Raw genomic sequence first — 17,272 nt, 5'->3', positions numbered from 1 at the left:
GAGAGCTGACTTTGGAAGTTAACACGTTGGTAGGTGAGCATACGCGGAAGAAGTGGCTATATCATCTGAAGTGTGACAACATTGGATCCGAACCCTAGAAGGAAGATAGAACCTCAGTCACGTTTGGCGACAGATCCGAAAAGGTGCGCAAGTTATTTTAATCGAAAATTTGTCTAGCACCCCGGCTGTGACAGGACGAAGTGAATAGTACTACGTCGCATTAGATCTCTTTCTACCGTAGAGGAACCTTCACAATTTACCATCGATGATGTTGCAAATGCCATTAGAAACGCAAAATCATCAAAGCTTTGGACCCTGACGGAATCTTCATGGTAATGATGAAACAGCTGGATGAACCAGGAGCTGATGTTTTAATCTGTCGCTAGCCACCCACATTGTTTTGAAGGCTGAAGAAGGGCAAAGTGGTCCCGCTACTGATGATCGGCAAGAATGCCTGCAAAGGTGAGTCGTACAGACCGAGATCTCTTTTGTCGGCTATAAAAAAGACTCTTGAAGCTTTGCCAGTGTCAGAAATAGGTCTCCAGCTGCCGATCTCTACCTTTCCTGTTTTACATCCCCTCCATATGGCATTGAAATCGTTACGTAACAGGGAGTTCCTCAAGGTGGGGTGATACCTCCGGAACTGCTTAATCTATACCTTTCCTGTTTTCCACCCCCTCCAGATGACACTGAAATCGTTACGTGGTGTTACCGTGGATTTTTAAAATAATTTTTTATGGACCTCCGAACGTGGATTTTTCAAAATAATTTTTAAAGGACCTCTGAACGTGGATTTTTCAAAATAATTTTTAAAGGACCACTGAACGTGGATTTTTCAAAATAATTTTTAAAGGACCACTGAACGTGGATTTTTCAAAATAATTTTTAAAGGACCACTGAACGTGGATTTTTCAAAATAATTTTTAAAGGACCACTGAACGTGGATTTTTCAAAATAATTTTTAAAGGACCACTGAACGTGGATTTTTCAAAATAATTTTTAAAGGACCACTGAACGTGGATTTTTCAAAATAATTTTTAAAGGACCACTGAACGTGGATTTTTCAAAATAATTTTTAAAGGACCACTGAACGTGGATTTTTCAAAATAATTTTTAAAGGACCACTGAACGTGGATTTTTCAAAATAATTTTTAAAGGACCACTGAACGTGGATTTTTCAAAATAATTTTTAAAGGACCACTGAACGTGGATTTTTCAAAATAATTTTTAAAGGACCACTGAACGTGGATTTTTCAAAATAATTTTTAAAGGACCACTGAACGTGGATTTTTCAAAATAATTTTTAAAGGACCACTGAACGTGGATTTTTCAAAATAATTTTTAAAGGACCACTGAACGTGGATTTTTCAAAATAATTTTTAAAGGACCACTGAACGTGGATTTTTCAAAATAATTTTTAAAGGACCACTGAACGTGGATTTTTCAAAATAATTTTTAAAGGACCACTGAACGTGGATTTTTCAAAATAATTTTTAAAGGACCACTGAACGTGGATTTTTCAAAATAATTTTTAAAGGACCACTGAACGTGGATTTTTCAAAATAATTTTTAAAGGACCACTGAACGTGGATTTTTCAAAATAATTTTTAAAGGACCACTGAGCGTGGATTTTTCAAAATAATTTTTAAAGGACCACTGAGCGTGGATTTTTCAAAATAATTTTTAAAGGACCACTGAACGTGGATTTTTCAAAATAATTTTTAAAGGACCACTGAACGTGGATTTTTCAAAATAATTTTTAAAGGACCACTGAACGTGGATTTTCTAAAGTATTTTTTAAGGACCGTAGATTTTTTAAAATATTTTTTAAGGACCGTAGATTTTTTAAAATAATTTTTAAAGGACCACTGAACTGGATTTTTAAAATAATTTTTTAAAGGATCAGTGAACGTGGGTTTTTCAATTAATTTTTAAGTACCACTGAACGGGGATTTTTAAAATAATTTTTTTAAAGGACCATTGAACGTGGAATTTTAAGATAATTTTTTAAAGGACCATATTTAAAAATATTTTTTAAGTATCACTGAATGTGGATTTGATTGAACGTTGATTTTTAAAATACTTTGTTTATTTTTGTCTTAATTTGTATTATCATTCCACCCTAATATATATTAAAAAAGAACTCATACATACCTAAGTAACTTGTTCCGTTTCTACTGCAATAACCATAGCACTACTATAGCTATTTTGAAAAAACAAAATAAAAATGTTGTGGTTGTCTGTGTGTACTTGCTCTGCAATAACGACAACAACAACAAGAAGTAAAACTTCAACTATGATCAGATTTTGGTAAGCTACTAGTCTCTGCATCTACAGCATATCGATGTTGGAGGTACCATTTCCGGTTGCTGTGCGTGTTGTTTTTGTTATTTGTTGATTTGTGACAATGGGTGGTGGACTACCGCACCAAACAATCTGTGGATGAAAGAGAAGAACAACAGAAAAATAAAGTGAAACAAATGGAAATACATATAAACATTAAAGTAAGCTTTTTAAATCCTTTAAAAAAAAAAAACAATTTTCCAAGAAATTTAATATGCATTGCATATGTATATATGCCATTGGGCACCACACACAAATCCCTTAGGCTGTGGGAGGTGTTTTTTTGTTTTTTTATTTTTGCATACCTTTCTAAATGCCTTACGGAAATTGTCCGACAAAAAGGCATACAGTATGGGGTTAATACATGAATTTGTATAGGCCAACACATGTGAGATAATCTGTATGATTACGGTTGCATGCGATGTTGAGTAAAGGTTGAAGGCCTTTAGTACCAAAATCACCTGAAACGAAAAAATGAAGAAGAAGAAAAATTGTATAAGCTTATGACCAAAAAAAGGTTTATTTGTGAGTATCCTATCCCTTTTTGAATAAATAATATTGAAATAATTGAGCCTAAGCTGGGTCATCATGTTCAACTTATTTCCATTTATTTTGTATTTTTTATTCAGTGATGTTAATATAAAATTATGGGATAATAAATTATTCAATCAGAAAATCTGGTAGCTTGGGATTTGTTTTTTTTTTGCTTCGGAGTGATTAATTTGATTTACTCTGAAAGCTTTTCCATTACTCGTTTGGCTTTGAGTTTATAAAAATGTGTACGAAATGAAATGTTTGCCATTGAAAAGACAATGCTGGGACGAAGGGGGGAAATACATTCTTCTTTTATACAAATTTGAAACTCTTTCTTAATAACGTCCGTAAAAATATGTCAGGGAATTGGTTGGAGATTCATTCTCCTTTACTAAACCAAGGCCGCAACAGAGAAAATGAACTTCAAAGACGAAGTTCCATATAATACGAATGTAAAAGCGTTTTCAATGTCCACTGGATCCAATTTAAAAGGATGCTGACATTTTCATATCAAAAAATATGCGTTTTTTGGAATTTTTCCTAAAACAGATAGTGGTGTTAAACTCACATGATGATAGTTCCTAGGCCCTTGTCGTGGTATGCCACGGTTGGCCTCCTTCCCTCCAAAAACCTATATTTTTATGGATATACCAACGTTTACAGAAAAAACCCAGAAAGCCTGAAAATAAACCTTCAACTGATGTAGGTGTGGATGCCTTGGCCAGTGGACAATGACAACGATTCATGAGCTACTGGTGGCAGAGCGCAAGCTCTTGTGTGACGTAAAAACGGACTATGATTATGAGCTGGGACAACATCCGGGAACTCGATGACAAAAATGTGAGCTTAAACACCCAGAACACGGTGCTCCGCAACCTTATCGAGGAGCAAGTCCCCCAAGATTTCAAAGAAGCAGCACCTCGGATGTTTCACAACCTTATCGAGTAGAAAGTTCCACAAATTGTCGGAAAGGTTATTGAAATGAACTGTTTCGTTCAATCGGATTTGGTATCGTCGGATAAACCCGACAAACCATTACTTCTAAAGCAGAAATTATTAAAGGAGGTAATTGGCCTATTAAACAGGCCTGTGAGCTGAAATGCCAAAGCAATGAACAAGAAATCGTACCTAGAGGCAGTCGGTACATAACAAAGGATTCAAAAACCATCAGCTAAAGTAAATTTCAGCACCACAAGTGTGTGAGGTAGGTTAAAAGGAACTATCCCCACATAGCTAAAAGGAACTTTCTTTCTATTCCACTTCAAGTGCAGGAGTGACTCTTGTCGAGGCCCCTATGGAGGTGGAATGGGAACTGGGAGTACGGCTTTGACAAATCCGCAACTGGTAAAGGCGACACCTTCAAAACCGTGACTATTCAATCCACGTGGATTTTAAAAAATATATTTTTTTAAATGACCACTGAACGTCAAATTTTAAAATATTTTCTTTAAGAACCACTCGATGTTCATCCGACCTCCAAAAATGCCGAAGCGAAGAAAGTATTGGAGCAGAAATCTTACCCAAGGACAGTTAGTACATAAAAAAGGATCAAAAACCATCAGCGAAAGGGATTTTTAATTGCTAATAACGCACCTCAAAGTTGTGAGGAAGTTTAAAAGGAAGTATTCCCACATAGCTAAGAGGGAGCTTCCTCTCAGCGAAAGGCCCACTTCAAGTGCAGGAGTGACATTTGTCGAGCCCCAAATGGAGGAACATATTCTCGCCAACCGGGTAAGGTATCAAGACCGTGGCTCATACGCGGACTTTAAAAATAATAGTTTTAATGGACCACTGAACGTTGATTTGACCTTCGAAAATGCCAAAGCGAAGGAAGCAGCGGCCGAGACTTCATACCCAAGTACAAACACCTAAAGGAAATTTCAACTGATAGGAATGCACCTCAAGTTCGTAAAAAAGTTTAAATTAAACTATCTTCCCATAGCTAAGAGAGAACTATCTATCAGCTAACTTCCCATCTCAAGCGTAGGAGTATCCCCTGTCGAGGACCCATTGGTGGTTATGACTGTGGGATGGGAACCTCCTATCCTGGTGGTAGTACGGTAGTACTACTACGGGAGAAGGCGGAGGAGGTCTCAAGGACGTCGACTATCCCATCCACCTCAAATGGTCATTCAAATGTGGTCACTAGGGTAGGGCGATTTAAACACCGCCACGGGCGCCTGGTTTTTCTGATTATTGAGATTGAACTGAGAAAAAAAGTCCACTAGACCATATGTCTACGGTGAAAATCGAGCCCCCGGATTTTGACTTGAAGTTTCTTTTCAAAGTTTTTTGGATATTTTGGCATATATGTAACAGCCAAACCACTGAGATTTTCCATCCAACACAAAGACAACAATTGTAGCCAAGACAATAATTAAGAACTCTCTAGTACATCGCAAAAGCATTAGAACGCTCCTTCAGGCAGTTATGGCCCCGAGAAAGTGCACATTTTCGGAAAATATCGATAAATTACACTGTGCTACAAAATTTGACTCAAAGTCAGTGGGTGGAAATTTCCTTTTCTAGATAAAAGCCCTTGGTGAGTGTACTAAGAACGCAAAAGGAAATTTTCAGGGTAGGTCAAGTTTCTGAGATATGGTTTGGCCAAAATATCCTTGAAAAAAATTTCAAGTCAAAATCCGGGGGCTCGATTTTCACCGTAGACATATGGTCTAATGGACTTTTTTGCTCAGTACAATCCCAAGAATCAGAAACTCCAGGCGCCCACTATCACTTTTTTCCTTCCATACAAATCGCCCCGGTCTAGTGGTCACTCAGTGTTAGCCTGTGATGATGAAGAAGGTGTTGAGACCTATAGATTCCCCCTCACTGCAAAAGGTAAGTCCTCGACCAAGGTGGCTAGAAGTCTGTGAAGAATTACAAAAACGAAGACAGTACCTAAAACCTCTGAAACCTCGCTGTAGTCCTTACCTGCCCCACTTCCCAAACATCTAATGGAGGTGAGACAGGCAGTCGACAAAAAAAAAACATTCGATAAAGGTACAAACGCCAGCAGACGGATGGTTCAGTGACAGCGTCGACCACTTCGAAGGCCGCTAGTTCAATGTCCTGTGGTTGGAAAGAGGATGAAGAACATCGGTCAGCTTCGAAGAAGTCGACACTGTCACAGCCGATCCCCCTGTTGGTTTCATATGCTTCGGTGACAATGAATGTTAATATGAAGATCGCCGCAAGACCCCAAAACCCCTTCAGTAGGTGAATCTTCTAAGCAAACTTGTAAGTAGGCTCTTTAGCAATCTTCGTACCGAAGAAATCTGAGGAGGTGTCAAGACTCTTGACTATACCATTCACCACAAATGGGAGTCCTTGAGCAAGGCGGCTAATTCACAGTCTTCTGAAAATTCAAGAAAGTCGAAAACTTCTCCTTTGCTTCCACACTTCTCAAACCCCATATAACGGTCATGGAGGTGGGTCAAATAGTAGACATCAAACCATCCGATTAAGGTGCAAACCCCAACAAACGGTACTGTGACGGCGTCGATCACTTCAAAGGTCGCTAGTCCGAAGCCGATTAACGCGAAACTTCTACCAGTTCCCGTGAAGAAGATGCGGTCGTTCGAAAAACAGCAGTGTGCAGTGCCACAGGTCCATCTGTCCGTTTCGTATACTTAGGTGATGATGAAGGTTAGTGAAAGGATCACTACTGAACAGATTAAAATCCTTTAATTGTACATCTGCGAAGGCAAGCATGGTCAGTGGGAAGCGCAGTTCTCGGCAGGAATGAGATCTAAGGTTTGCGATCACAATACATATGAGATAGCCTTTACTGTCTAATCGAGGGTTATCTCATGGACATACTCATTTCAAACGATGTTGATCAGAGCAGCGTGCGGCTCGGTCAGACAGCTCTATACGACAGAGCCTAGGTCATTATCTGCGATCATAAGGAATCGGTTGATTTCCTTTCGACATTCACCTTGGGAAGTCTGTAATTTGAACAGATCAACCGATCAACAATAGTTCAAAATTTCTTTCAAAATGCTGTGAACGATAACTCTCGAAGCGAGCTTTTTTTTGAATTTTTCCAAACATTGCACATCGTATTATTCCTACCAGATACAGATAGGGTGCGAAGATGGGCACATCGGTCCACTACTTCGGGTACCTTCCACACAAAATTTGCGAAAAAGGCAGTTGAAGGCCTGCCCTCGAATCGCTTTGATTTTTGTTGTAACAATTTGTATTCGCTGGCCCCTTACGACGGTGCAAGCTTTCTTAAGGGCAAGTCCTGAGAAAATACCCCGAAAACTGTAAAACTGTACGACATCATGTGTAGTACGATAACACTTTAACGGATCAACCAATTTGGTCCAAAATGTTGCCTCTGTAATAGTTTTTACAAACTTAGTTTAGTCCTTATGGTTCCTCATCATAAGTTCGACATTTTTGTTTAACTGCATGTTATTGTCTGACCCTATGGAAATTTATACCGATATAAGGAGTAGCATCGGTATAAATTTCCATAGGTCCTTTTCACAGCGTTATATGTTGTTCGTGGGCAAGTGCATGCTTCCTGACATAGTGGTCCTAAAGCTCAAAGCTATGCGGCCACCAAATGATGTGACTGGTGGGCGCGATATCTATCGTGATTCCCTTCCAAAATGGGCTATGTCGATCTATTCTTCAGGTCCTCCTCCGCATAATTTAAATATATACTTTTATCGGAAAGTTCATACACTCAAAAGGGCGTATGTTTAAGTTCGAAGACGGCCCATATAGGTCCACTCCTTCAACATTTTTCGCTAAAATGGTGCGCACGGTAACTCTTGAGGAGAGTAATCGAAATCGACATAACTTTGCATATGTTAATGCTACTCTGTGCTTCGGGTACTTCCCACACAAAACTCGGATCGTTTTGCATTTTTTTCCGCAGCTTGTCCTTGGGATCCTCTTTACGATGGTACAAATTGTTTCTGTGGCAAGTCCATACTTCTTGTGATAATGACCTAAGATCTCCAAGAAACCTTGATGGCACCCATAAAATTTGCAAGTCCGCAAGATAGATCTCGCAGGGAGTTTTTGATTGGTCCAAACTTTGCACATCGTATTATTTCATCTAGTCATGTATCAGGTTGGAATGTGGACTATGTCGGTCCATTTTTCCAACAAGTTCTTCTTGCAGGCCCTTTCTGAGATAATTGCCTACAATTTAAAAAAAAGGCTACTGGCTCAAACTAAACTGGGGAGTACGTAAGATTCGTAAACTTCGTACATAGTATTATTTCTTATAGTCTACAATCACATATGACCGAATATTGACTACATTGGACCACTCTTTCTGTTACCCCCACACAAAGTTTGGAACGAGTGCAGTTTAAGAATCGTTTCTAAATTGTTGGCAACATGTTGTATATGCGGCCGTAATAAAGATGGTACATTTTGTCCGGGTTAAGTATATACTTCCAAGTGAGGTAGTGGATGAATGATTCCAAGCAAAGTTCCTGACCGGCTTAAACATGACAAAGACCCGGATTTATCTTGGTCCCTCTTTCATGTCAAGTGGACACTGACCTCCCCGTGGGGTCACCTTGGGTCTGCCTTTAAGGTCCTTTAAAGGTAGTGAGCTAACATGTGCCTCGCGTTCACTTGGGTTGGGCGTTGGGCTAGTAACTCACTTTGTCAAAACACCGCCTACTATGAAAAAACAACGAAAAAGAAGAAAAACAACCCCCTCTAAAGTTGACGACCCCCGCAAACGTTTTAAGGACCATGATCTGCGAATCTGCACCTGAAAGGTCAGCACTCTCTACGGATAAGGTGATGTTTACGCACTGGCGGATGTACTTGGTAAGTACAAATCTGATATTATCGCCTTACAGGAAGTGCGATGGAACCGGGCATACGTAAAAATCACAAACGATTGCGCACTATATTATAGATACCGTGAACCGAAACATGAGCTAGGTGTTGGATTTATGGTAAATCTCGTCTTAAGCTTCACTCTGGTTGATGAGAGAATTGCCACAATCCGCATAAAAGCAAAGTTTTTTTAACATCAGTCTCATCTGCGCCCATGCTACGACCGAAGAGAATGATGAACAGACCAAGGATATATTCTACGAGCGCCTAGAGAGATCATATTATCGCTGCCCTGTCGGTCGGTAAGTTCAGCCTTCATGAGGTAACATCCGAATACGGATTGAGGCTGATCGATTTTGCAGTGGCACAAAACATGGTAGTGAGCAGCACCAGGTTCTAACACCTCGACGTACACAAAGCCACGTGGATATCCCCGGATGGCTAATACAAGGAAAACAAGAAACCAGATTGATCATGTTGTGATAGACTAAAGACATTCGTCCAATGTGTTAGATGTTCGATCGATTCGAGTAGCGAACATCGATTCGGACCATTTTCTTGTAGCAGCAAAGGTACGCACTCGTCGTAATGTTGCGGCAAAAGTGCGATCTAACACAGGACGGAAGCTGGATGTCGAAAAGCTGCAAACACAACAGATAGCACAAGCTTTTTCCCCTCAACTGATCCACATGCTGGAAGACGGCATAGCTTGTCCCTATAATGTGGAAGCCCAGTGTCAAAGAATAGCCCACGCACTTCAAACTGTCGCAAGATCTGTGATGGGTACCAAAAACCACCACCTAAAAATCTATAGTACGACCAGGAGTGTCTACTGAAGAAAAGAACGCGGCATACAGAGCACGCTGCATTCAGAAGCAATACGAAGCGCGTAAGAAAAATATCGGGAGAAGAGGAGAGAGGAGAAATGCATTTTCAAAAGAAAAAGCAAAGAGCAAGAAAACGTGAGCGTGAGAAACTGGAGATGTCAGAAACTCAGAAGTCAGAATAAAGTCCGACAATGTTACCAGAGTGTAAAACACCAGACTGAAGGGAATGGTGCAGGCACATTCTCCTGCAAAGATCATGAAGTTAACCTTGTAACTGATACAGATAGCGTACTGAGGATCTGGAAGGAGCATTTCATGAAGCTCTTAGTATCGAATATGGGCGGCGATGAAGATACACCAGAACCAATCGCAAATGGCGATGTCGAATAAATACTACCTAGCCAAAGCGAGGTCATGACACCAATTAATCGGCTAAAAAACAATAAAGCACCAGGAGCTGATGGACTGCTGTGTCTACGTAACGTCTATAACTTATGCTCAGTAAAATAATCGGGTCATACCATTGCGGTTTTAGACCTAGTAAATCGACAATTGACCACAAAGGATATCAACACGCAAGATGTCTAGTACCCTCGAACTAACTGTGGATGTTCCGAATTACAATTTTGAGGTAGTAAATGACCTTATTTACCTCGGCACCGCCATAAATAAAACTAACGTCAGTTATGAAATCAAGGGAAAAATATTATTGGCCAACAGCTGCTATTTTGGTCTAAGTAAACAGTTCAAAAGCAAAACCACCTCTCGTCAGACCAAACATACACTCTACCAGACGTTGACACGACCCGTACTTATGTCTGGATCTGAAGATGAGGCAGAACTTGGTGTGTCTGAGAGAAAAATTCTTCGAAATATTTATGGACAAATATACCATCGATATAGTAAAACGTATCGAACTACAACGATTGTGCGTTTGGAAATCTTAGTTCCGCTTATGGAACAAGACGTTCTGTTTGGTATAAAAGCCATCTAAGTAAGTAAGAACATACAAACTTCGTAAGAGAGAAATTGTCCCAGAAATGCCAGAATTAGTTTATTTGCTTGTTTTTAAGTTCCGAGGCTGAAGGTATATCTCTGTCGGTACAGCTGACTGATACTTTCATACTTAGTTTTTAGTTGTATTGATGTAATATAAAGTGGATCGGTTGAGGACCATTATTTTGATGTGTTGCAGACTTTTGAGATGAAACTAACTTAAAATACCTCCCCCACATGGTGGCGTAGGTTTTAAAATCCTCTTGCTTCTTCTACATAAACACCTCTTCAATGAACACGCATATACATACAGGTTTCATGTTTCGCGGTCTGTTGCCAAAAGTTTTCAGGCTTAAGGTTATAATTCCATTATTGATGTTGTTGTTGTACTTATTATTTCGTATTTTTTAACATTGCCACTGTTGAAGCTGTTGGAATTAAACCGCCCATGGAGGAATACAAATAATTTTCATTGAAGTAGAAATGCCACACGGTTGTTACACACAGCATGGATAAAGTGGAGCTGCGGTGTGGTGCGCATTCTTTCTTCCTTCATTGTGCCTTTCTTCATTTGCAAGTGAATTAATTTTAAGTATCCCGTGGGAGCTTAAAAACCACAAGTATTCAGCACACCTGTACCCAAAGAAGAAGAAGAAACAACACCAACACTAGCAGTAGAAGAATAGTAAAAGTTTTCCATTTGTAGATGATGTTTTATGAAAATTAGTAGTTGTTGTTGTTGCTACCGTTGATTTTTCTCATTATGATTTCAAATTGAAATTCTCATCAACAAAATGAAATATGCCAACCAACCACCTGCCACCAATCCCACTTTGCCACATTGATCGTTGGGGTATAATGAGGTGACAATTTTTTCTCCTAGCGTGGATTGCTGTTGCATTGACACGTCGTTCGTCATTGCGTTGAGGGTGTTGGTGTTTAAGTTTAACGCTTACAAATGTGACAATTGACATGTTTCGCTTTCGTAATGTGAAACGGTGGGGGAGGATGTAGCGGAATTTCCTTCGTTATGACGTAAATTGTTTGGCAATTGTAGCTGTCAATCATAGCTCTGGGCTGCTATTAATGGAAATCTCTTCTTTTGCCCTTTTTGTGGGAGGCAGTGACATTCAAATGAATCGCATTAATGATGCTTGGCATTCAATAATAATGAGATTATAACTTGATTTCTAAATTGAAACATTTGTATGGAAGAAATTGTCACACTCACACACACTCACTCACTTGGTGATACTTATTGAATGCCGAGGAGCGCATTCATTGACGTAGTCTTTGGCAAATTTGCTGAAGGATCCTATATTTACGCCAATGCTGATATATTTCCCACATTAAGAGAAGAAAATTAATGCTTATAAGTAGGAGGCAGCGGCAGTAACAAATTAGTCTTGAGGCATTTTATTTTGTAATTATTTACAACATTATGTGTGTAAATATTTTACCCACAAATAAATTACATTGAAGATAATTGAGTTATTCCATACAAAAAGTGTAAGCACGTGTAAAGATTATTCAAATTAAGGCAAGTAATTACAATTGTTTTCGGGTTGGAGGGGCAAATAACGACATTTTACTTTTATGTTCTAATGATGAAAGTTTAATATCGGCTTTAATTTTTTACAGCAAAAAGACTATAGAAATTGTAATTTTTCCCTTTATTTGTAATAGATCTCTGGAAGACATGCAATCAACCATACCGGAAGCGTCTACACATGGTGCAATTTACAGGTGATATTTTGGAAGGCTGCCACCTAAAGAAGAATTTTTGGGAAACACTCTGGATAATACCGTTTTGTGCGGACGTTCGCAGTAAAGGCATATAAAAAGGCAGGTGGGAAAAATACGTCTTCGAAATCTCTTATAATTATGGATTTTAAAATAAGAGGACTACAAGGCACACAATGTTGGATTTAGGATAAACATAAGGAAACTAATGCTATGAGAATTAGCAACACCAGTAGATCAACCATCGTGTTTCAAGGCCACGCAAACGTAATCAATAGACAGCGGAATGCAATGCAAATGCATATATGGCTAGGATGGTCGTAGAGAAAATCTGATTAGACAGAGAAAATCTGATTGGGCCCAGAAATGTTTGCATATTTTGCATATCGTGCAAATTTTGACATATTTTTACATATTTGCATAAAATGAGCATATGCAAAAATATATACAAGGATTTGTGGTCTAAATATCCCACCGACATGGCTGTAATTTGGTATTAAGTCTTCTTTAGGAGTATGAAACTTTAGACCTGACATTTGTCGGTATAGGTGCAGCCTTCATATAGCCACCATAGAACGGTACCTCCGGATCTCTGGTATTTTGAAGGCTGTGGCCTCAATATCTCTCCGAAATGTCTGAAATTTAGTATTAAGTCTTCCTTGGGGGTATAAAACTTTCCACCTGAAATTTCTCGGTATAAGTCCACGTCTTCATATAGCCCCCATAGAATGGTACCTCCGGATTTCTGGTATTTTGAAGGTTGTGGCATCAATATCCCTCCGAAATGGCTGAAATTTAGAATTAGGTCTTCCTTGGGGGTATAAAACATTCAACCTGAAATTTCTCGGTATAGGTTCAAGTCTTCATTTAGGCCCCATAGAACGGTACCTCCAGATTTCTGGTATTTTGAAGGTTGTGGTATCAATATCCCTCCGAAATGGCTGAAGTTTGGTATTAAGTCCTCCTTGGGGGTAACAAACTTTCTACCTAAAATTTGTCGGTTTAGGTTCAGACCTTCATATATCTCCCATAGAACGAAACCTCCCGATTTTCGGTATTTTGAATGTTGTGGCTGTGATTACACATTTCTATATTTTATTGACTTGTCTGAAGAGAATTTTAAAATGAAAAATTATACACACAAACATTTTTGTACCTATTATTGAAATTTTTGTTGCATACGAAAATATGTAAATTGCAAAAATTTTGCATATGCAAATATTTATGCAGTTTGCATAATTTTGCATATGTCATATGTTTCGATTGCAATTTAATCAGAAGCCCAAAATATGCCCAGTCCCATAATTTGACATGAATCGGACCAAAAATAGGGGTTGCATAAAATTCCGATGTCTAGTAATCAATATCCTAAACAAAGAGAGCATTTGGACTACTGCAATATTCGAAGCTCGTGTAAAATCTTTTTCTGCTATACGGACTACTCTGTATTGCGATGCGTCAGGAAAATTAAGTAATTGGTACCCTCTAATGCGTTTTAGTATCTCCTGGGATGGGGGACGCCTGTCCACTAAATCATGACAGGGATGTATAACGAGGGTTTTATATAAGGCTGAGAAAAGTACAGTCGCAGCCAGGGTCAGCTCAAGCATCCATGAAACCTTAAGTGAAACACGAGTGATGGCAATTAAATTTTTTATTATCACCTCTTGGTGCTTAAATTATGATTAACATGAGGATATTTACGTGATACTAGGGACACTAGAAAACTTCCTGGCATACGCCACACGCAGTATCGCCAGTCGTCATTTGACAATTTTTTTTGGAAAGTTTGACTGGTTTTTGCCTGAGCGTACTAAGGATCGTTTGACATTCGACTATGTTTTCGGTTGTTTACAGTGGCTTGATTGAGACACCTCCAAAACATGGTTTTTGGACGCATATACAGCATCACCTGGCGACGAAAATCGTTGACCACGCCATTTATTCTTGATATGCTGGAATCAAATGAAGTCATTGGATCCCCAGTCGGGGCTGTCTGTACACCGCATGACCCATCAATACCACGTTTTGTCCAGTCAAACAGGCGCTGGTTTAAATATATGTGTGAGAGCTCGCATTGTCATGATGCAGAACGATTCGTCTTCTCTTGTTCGTCCTGAATTAACCATCCCACATTTCTCAAGCCGTATAGTCGTAACACGGTCATTTTGCCGAAGATACAGGCGACCATTTGCTTCGAAGTTATTCTTCCATGAACAACTTTGGTTGGATTTGCCTCGCTTTCGAAGACCCGAACGGTCAATTCCTGTTTTGGTTTGGGCTCCTAAGCATAGATCCAAGATTCGTCTGTGACGATTTTATAAATGTGGTTTAAAGCTCGGCGATTGTGTTTATTCACAATTTCTTTGCACTAATCCACAAGAGTCATTTCTTGAGCGATTGACCAATTTTGCTGGATCTAGGGAGAAAAATTAAATTTTTGCCGCCAAGTGGTCATGCAATATCAAACGTTAGTTGGTGAAATAAATGCCCAAGGTTGCCTCTATCTTACGGTATTTAACATGGCGATATTCCATTATCCGATCACGCACGGGTTTATTTTTTTCTGGCAAAACGTCCGATTTTGGGCGACCCTCACGACCTTCGTTTTATGGCGAGTGTCGGCAACGATTAATCTAGTTTTTCATAGTGCTATAGGATGTTCCTTTATCGACATGCAAAGATTTAATTATCCACTTCGACAGTTGTGAAAATTTATCGGACGAAAGTGTTCAAAAGTAAATAAATTTTTTTTTGCAAAGCGATTTTTTTCAAGTCACTGCAAACAACCCAACATGTCACATGTCAAACTGTCCTGAGTCGCCTAGGCTAAACACTGTCAAATTTCCCAAAAAGATGTCAAATGACGGCTGGCTACATTGCGTGTTGCCTAGACCAGAAAGTTTTCTAGTTCCCCTCGTATACTTCTATATCTTGATTATTCGTCTCAGCTGAGTGGAATCTCACTGTGGTCTCGCAGTCAATCGTCTTCCGTTGACAAGAGAAAGTGGGATGTTGGTAAAATTGTAGTAGTCGGCTCGGCGGTACTCGGGTGGCTCGATATTACTTAGTGGTAGTGGTTGACATGTTCATACGCGGTTGTAGTAGTCAGAAGCGTCTTGGTTTGTTGTATTCGGGTTGATGATACTCGGCTCGGTGTAGTCGTGTTGAAGCGAATCGGCTTGTTGTATTCGTGTTGATGATACTCGGCCTGGTGTACTTGTATTGAAGCGACTCGGCTTGTTGTATTCGGGTTGATGATACTCGGCTTGATGTACTCGTGTTGGAGCGACTCGGCTTGTTGTATTCGGGTTGATGGTACTCGGCTTGATGTAATCGTGTTGAATCGACTTGGCTGTTGTGTTCGGGTGTAGTAGTCGGGTTCGTGATTCCCGTTGGGCCTCTTTGGTTTATTCAGCCCGAAACGACAAGACGATCGAATGAAGAGTGAATCGAACGAATCAAGGAGGCGAACGAGTTGCAGGAAGCTTCGGCTACCAAGTGGACTGTGGACACTGCCACACCTCAAATTCGTGTATCCTTGGTCAACTCCAGCACTTGACGAGTGCTGGTGTCGAAAACCGAAATACTTTCCCGGGGAGCAAAAATAAGTGAATGAGAATTACTTTCCTACACTTTGGGAATAATTATAATTTATGTAAACTGAAGTAAAACAATTCGAACAATGCCAAATCTTTTCCACTAATAAAATAGTTGTTTTAAAATATTAAAACGACAACAATGGGATTAAGCCAGACTATTTTGAAAAAACAAAATTGTAAACTAATTTCTTTACATCGAGTGTTATGAACTGAGGGAATTTATGAAGATAACATAATACAGGGTGTTTTTATACCCTCAGCCTTTAGGCTAAGGAGGGTATATACACTTTGATACGATGAAAATGTGCCTCATCGAAATAATGGTTTTAGACCCCAAGTATGTTTGGACGAAATGTGTTTCAGACAATTTGGAGTCGATCTAGCCATGTCCGTCCGTCTGTCTGTCTGTCTGTCCTGCTGGCTGGAGCGCACGATAACTCTCGAACGGATGAACCGATTCGGTTCAAATTTTGGCTTTCGTAATATATTGTCCAAACTTAAGTTCGAAGATGAGCTACATCGGTCCACTCCTGCCGGTACCTCCCCCACAAAAGTTCGAAAATGTTCGGAAAGTTTGTGCGCACGATAACTCTTGTAGGGAGTGACCGATTTGGTCCATACTTTGTACAGCGTAAACTTTCTACCAGAGTACTATGAGTTTCCAATATGGTCTAAATAGGTCCACTCCTTCGGGTACCTCCCACACAAAATTTCGGAAAAGTTCAGTTTAGGGCCATCTCTCGAATCGCGTTGATTTTTCTTTTAGCAACTTGTATTCACTGCCGTCCATACGACGGTACAAGCTTCATCAGGGGCAAGTCCATACTTCCTGAGAAAACAGCATGAAAGTTGCAAAAAACCCCTATGACATTGTGTGAGGTGCTTGGAGCGCAAGGTAACTCTCGAACGGATCTGCCGATTCGGTCCAAAATATGGCCTTAGTAATATTTTGTCCAAACATAGTTTCAATTTGAAGATAAGTCATATCGGTCCACTCCTTCAAGTACCTCCCCCACAAAAGTTAAAAAATGTTCGGAAAAATTGTTCGTACGTTAACTCTTGAAAGGAGTGGCCGAATTGGTCTATACTTTACACATCCTAATATATCTACCAGATATAGATCAGGTTCAAATATGGACTATATTTGTCCCATCCATCCGTTACCTCCCACACAAAATTCCGGATAAGTTCACTTTAAGACCTAATATCGAATCACTTTGATTTTTGTTGAAGCAACTTGCATTCGCTGCCTCAATTACGATGGTAAAAGTCCATACTTCTCTAGCAAACAGCCAGAAGAGTGTAAAAACCCCCTATGGCACCATATGTTGAGGCTGGAGATCCACTTCCATAACGGTCAATGTCGATCCATTCCTTTTAGTATCTCCTCCGCAAAACTTTTGA

General features: G+C 39.6%; 1 protein-coding gene across 3 annotated transcripts in view; it reads right to left on the bottom strand.

Annotated features, from left to right (window-relative positions):
- Positions 1 to 2,228: 2,228 nt before the first annotated feature.
- AstA-R1 (allatostatin A receptor 1) overlaps positions 2,229 to 17,272 on the bottom strand; it is a 397,360-nt gene continuing 382,316 nt past the window's right edge. For all 3 annotated transcript variants that reach the window (XM_073977861.1, XM_073977862.1, XM_073977863.1), the window contains exons 7-8: positions 2,649 to 2,804; positions 2,229 to 2,436 (exon numbers count right to left, since the gene is read on the bottom strand). In XM_073977861.1, the coding sequence (XP_073833962.1) occupies positions 2,332 to 2,436; positions 2,649 to 2,804 (261 nt within the window). In that variant the 3' untranslated portion in view covers positions 2,229 to 2,331. The remainder of the gene's footprint in view (positions 2,437 to 2,648; positions 2,805 to 17,272) is intronic.

This window comes from Musca autumnalis, unplaced genomic scaffold, assembly GCF_047663935.1.
Source record: "Musca autumnalis isolate F117 unplaced genomic scaffold, ASM4766393v1 scaffold_3, whole genome shotgun sequence".
NCBI lineage: Eukaryota > Metazoa > Arthropoda > Insecta > Diptera > Muscidae > Musca > Musca autumnalis.
Note: the sequence above shows the minus strand (reverse complement) of the source record. Positions and strands in the feature narration are given on the sequence as shown.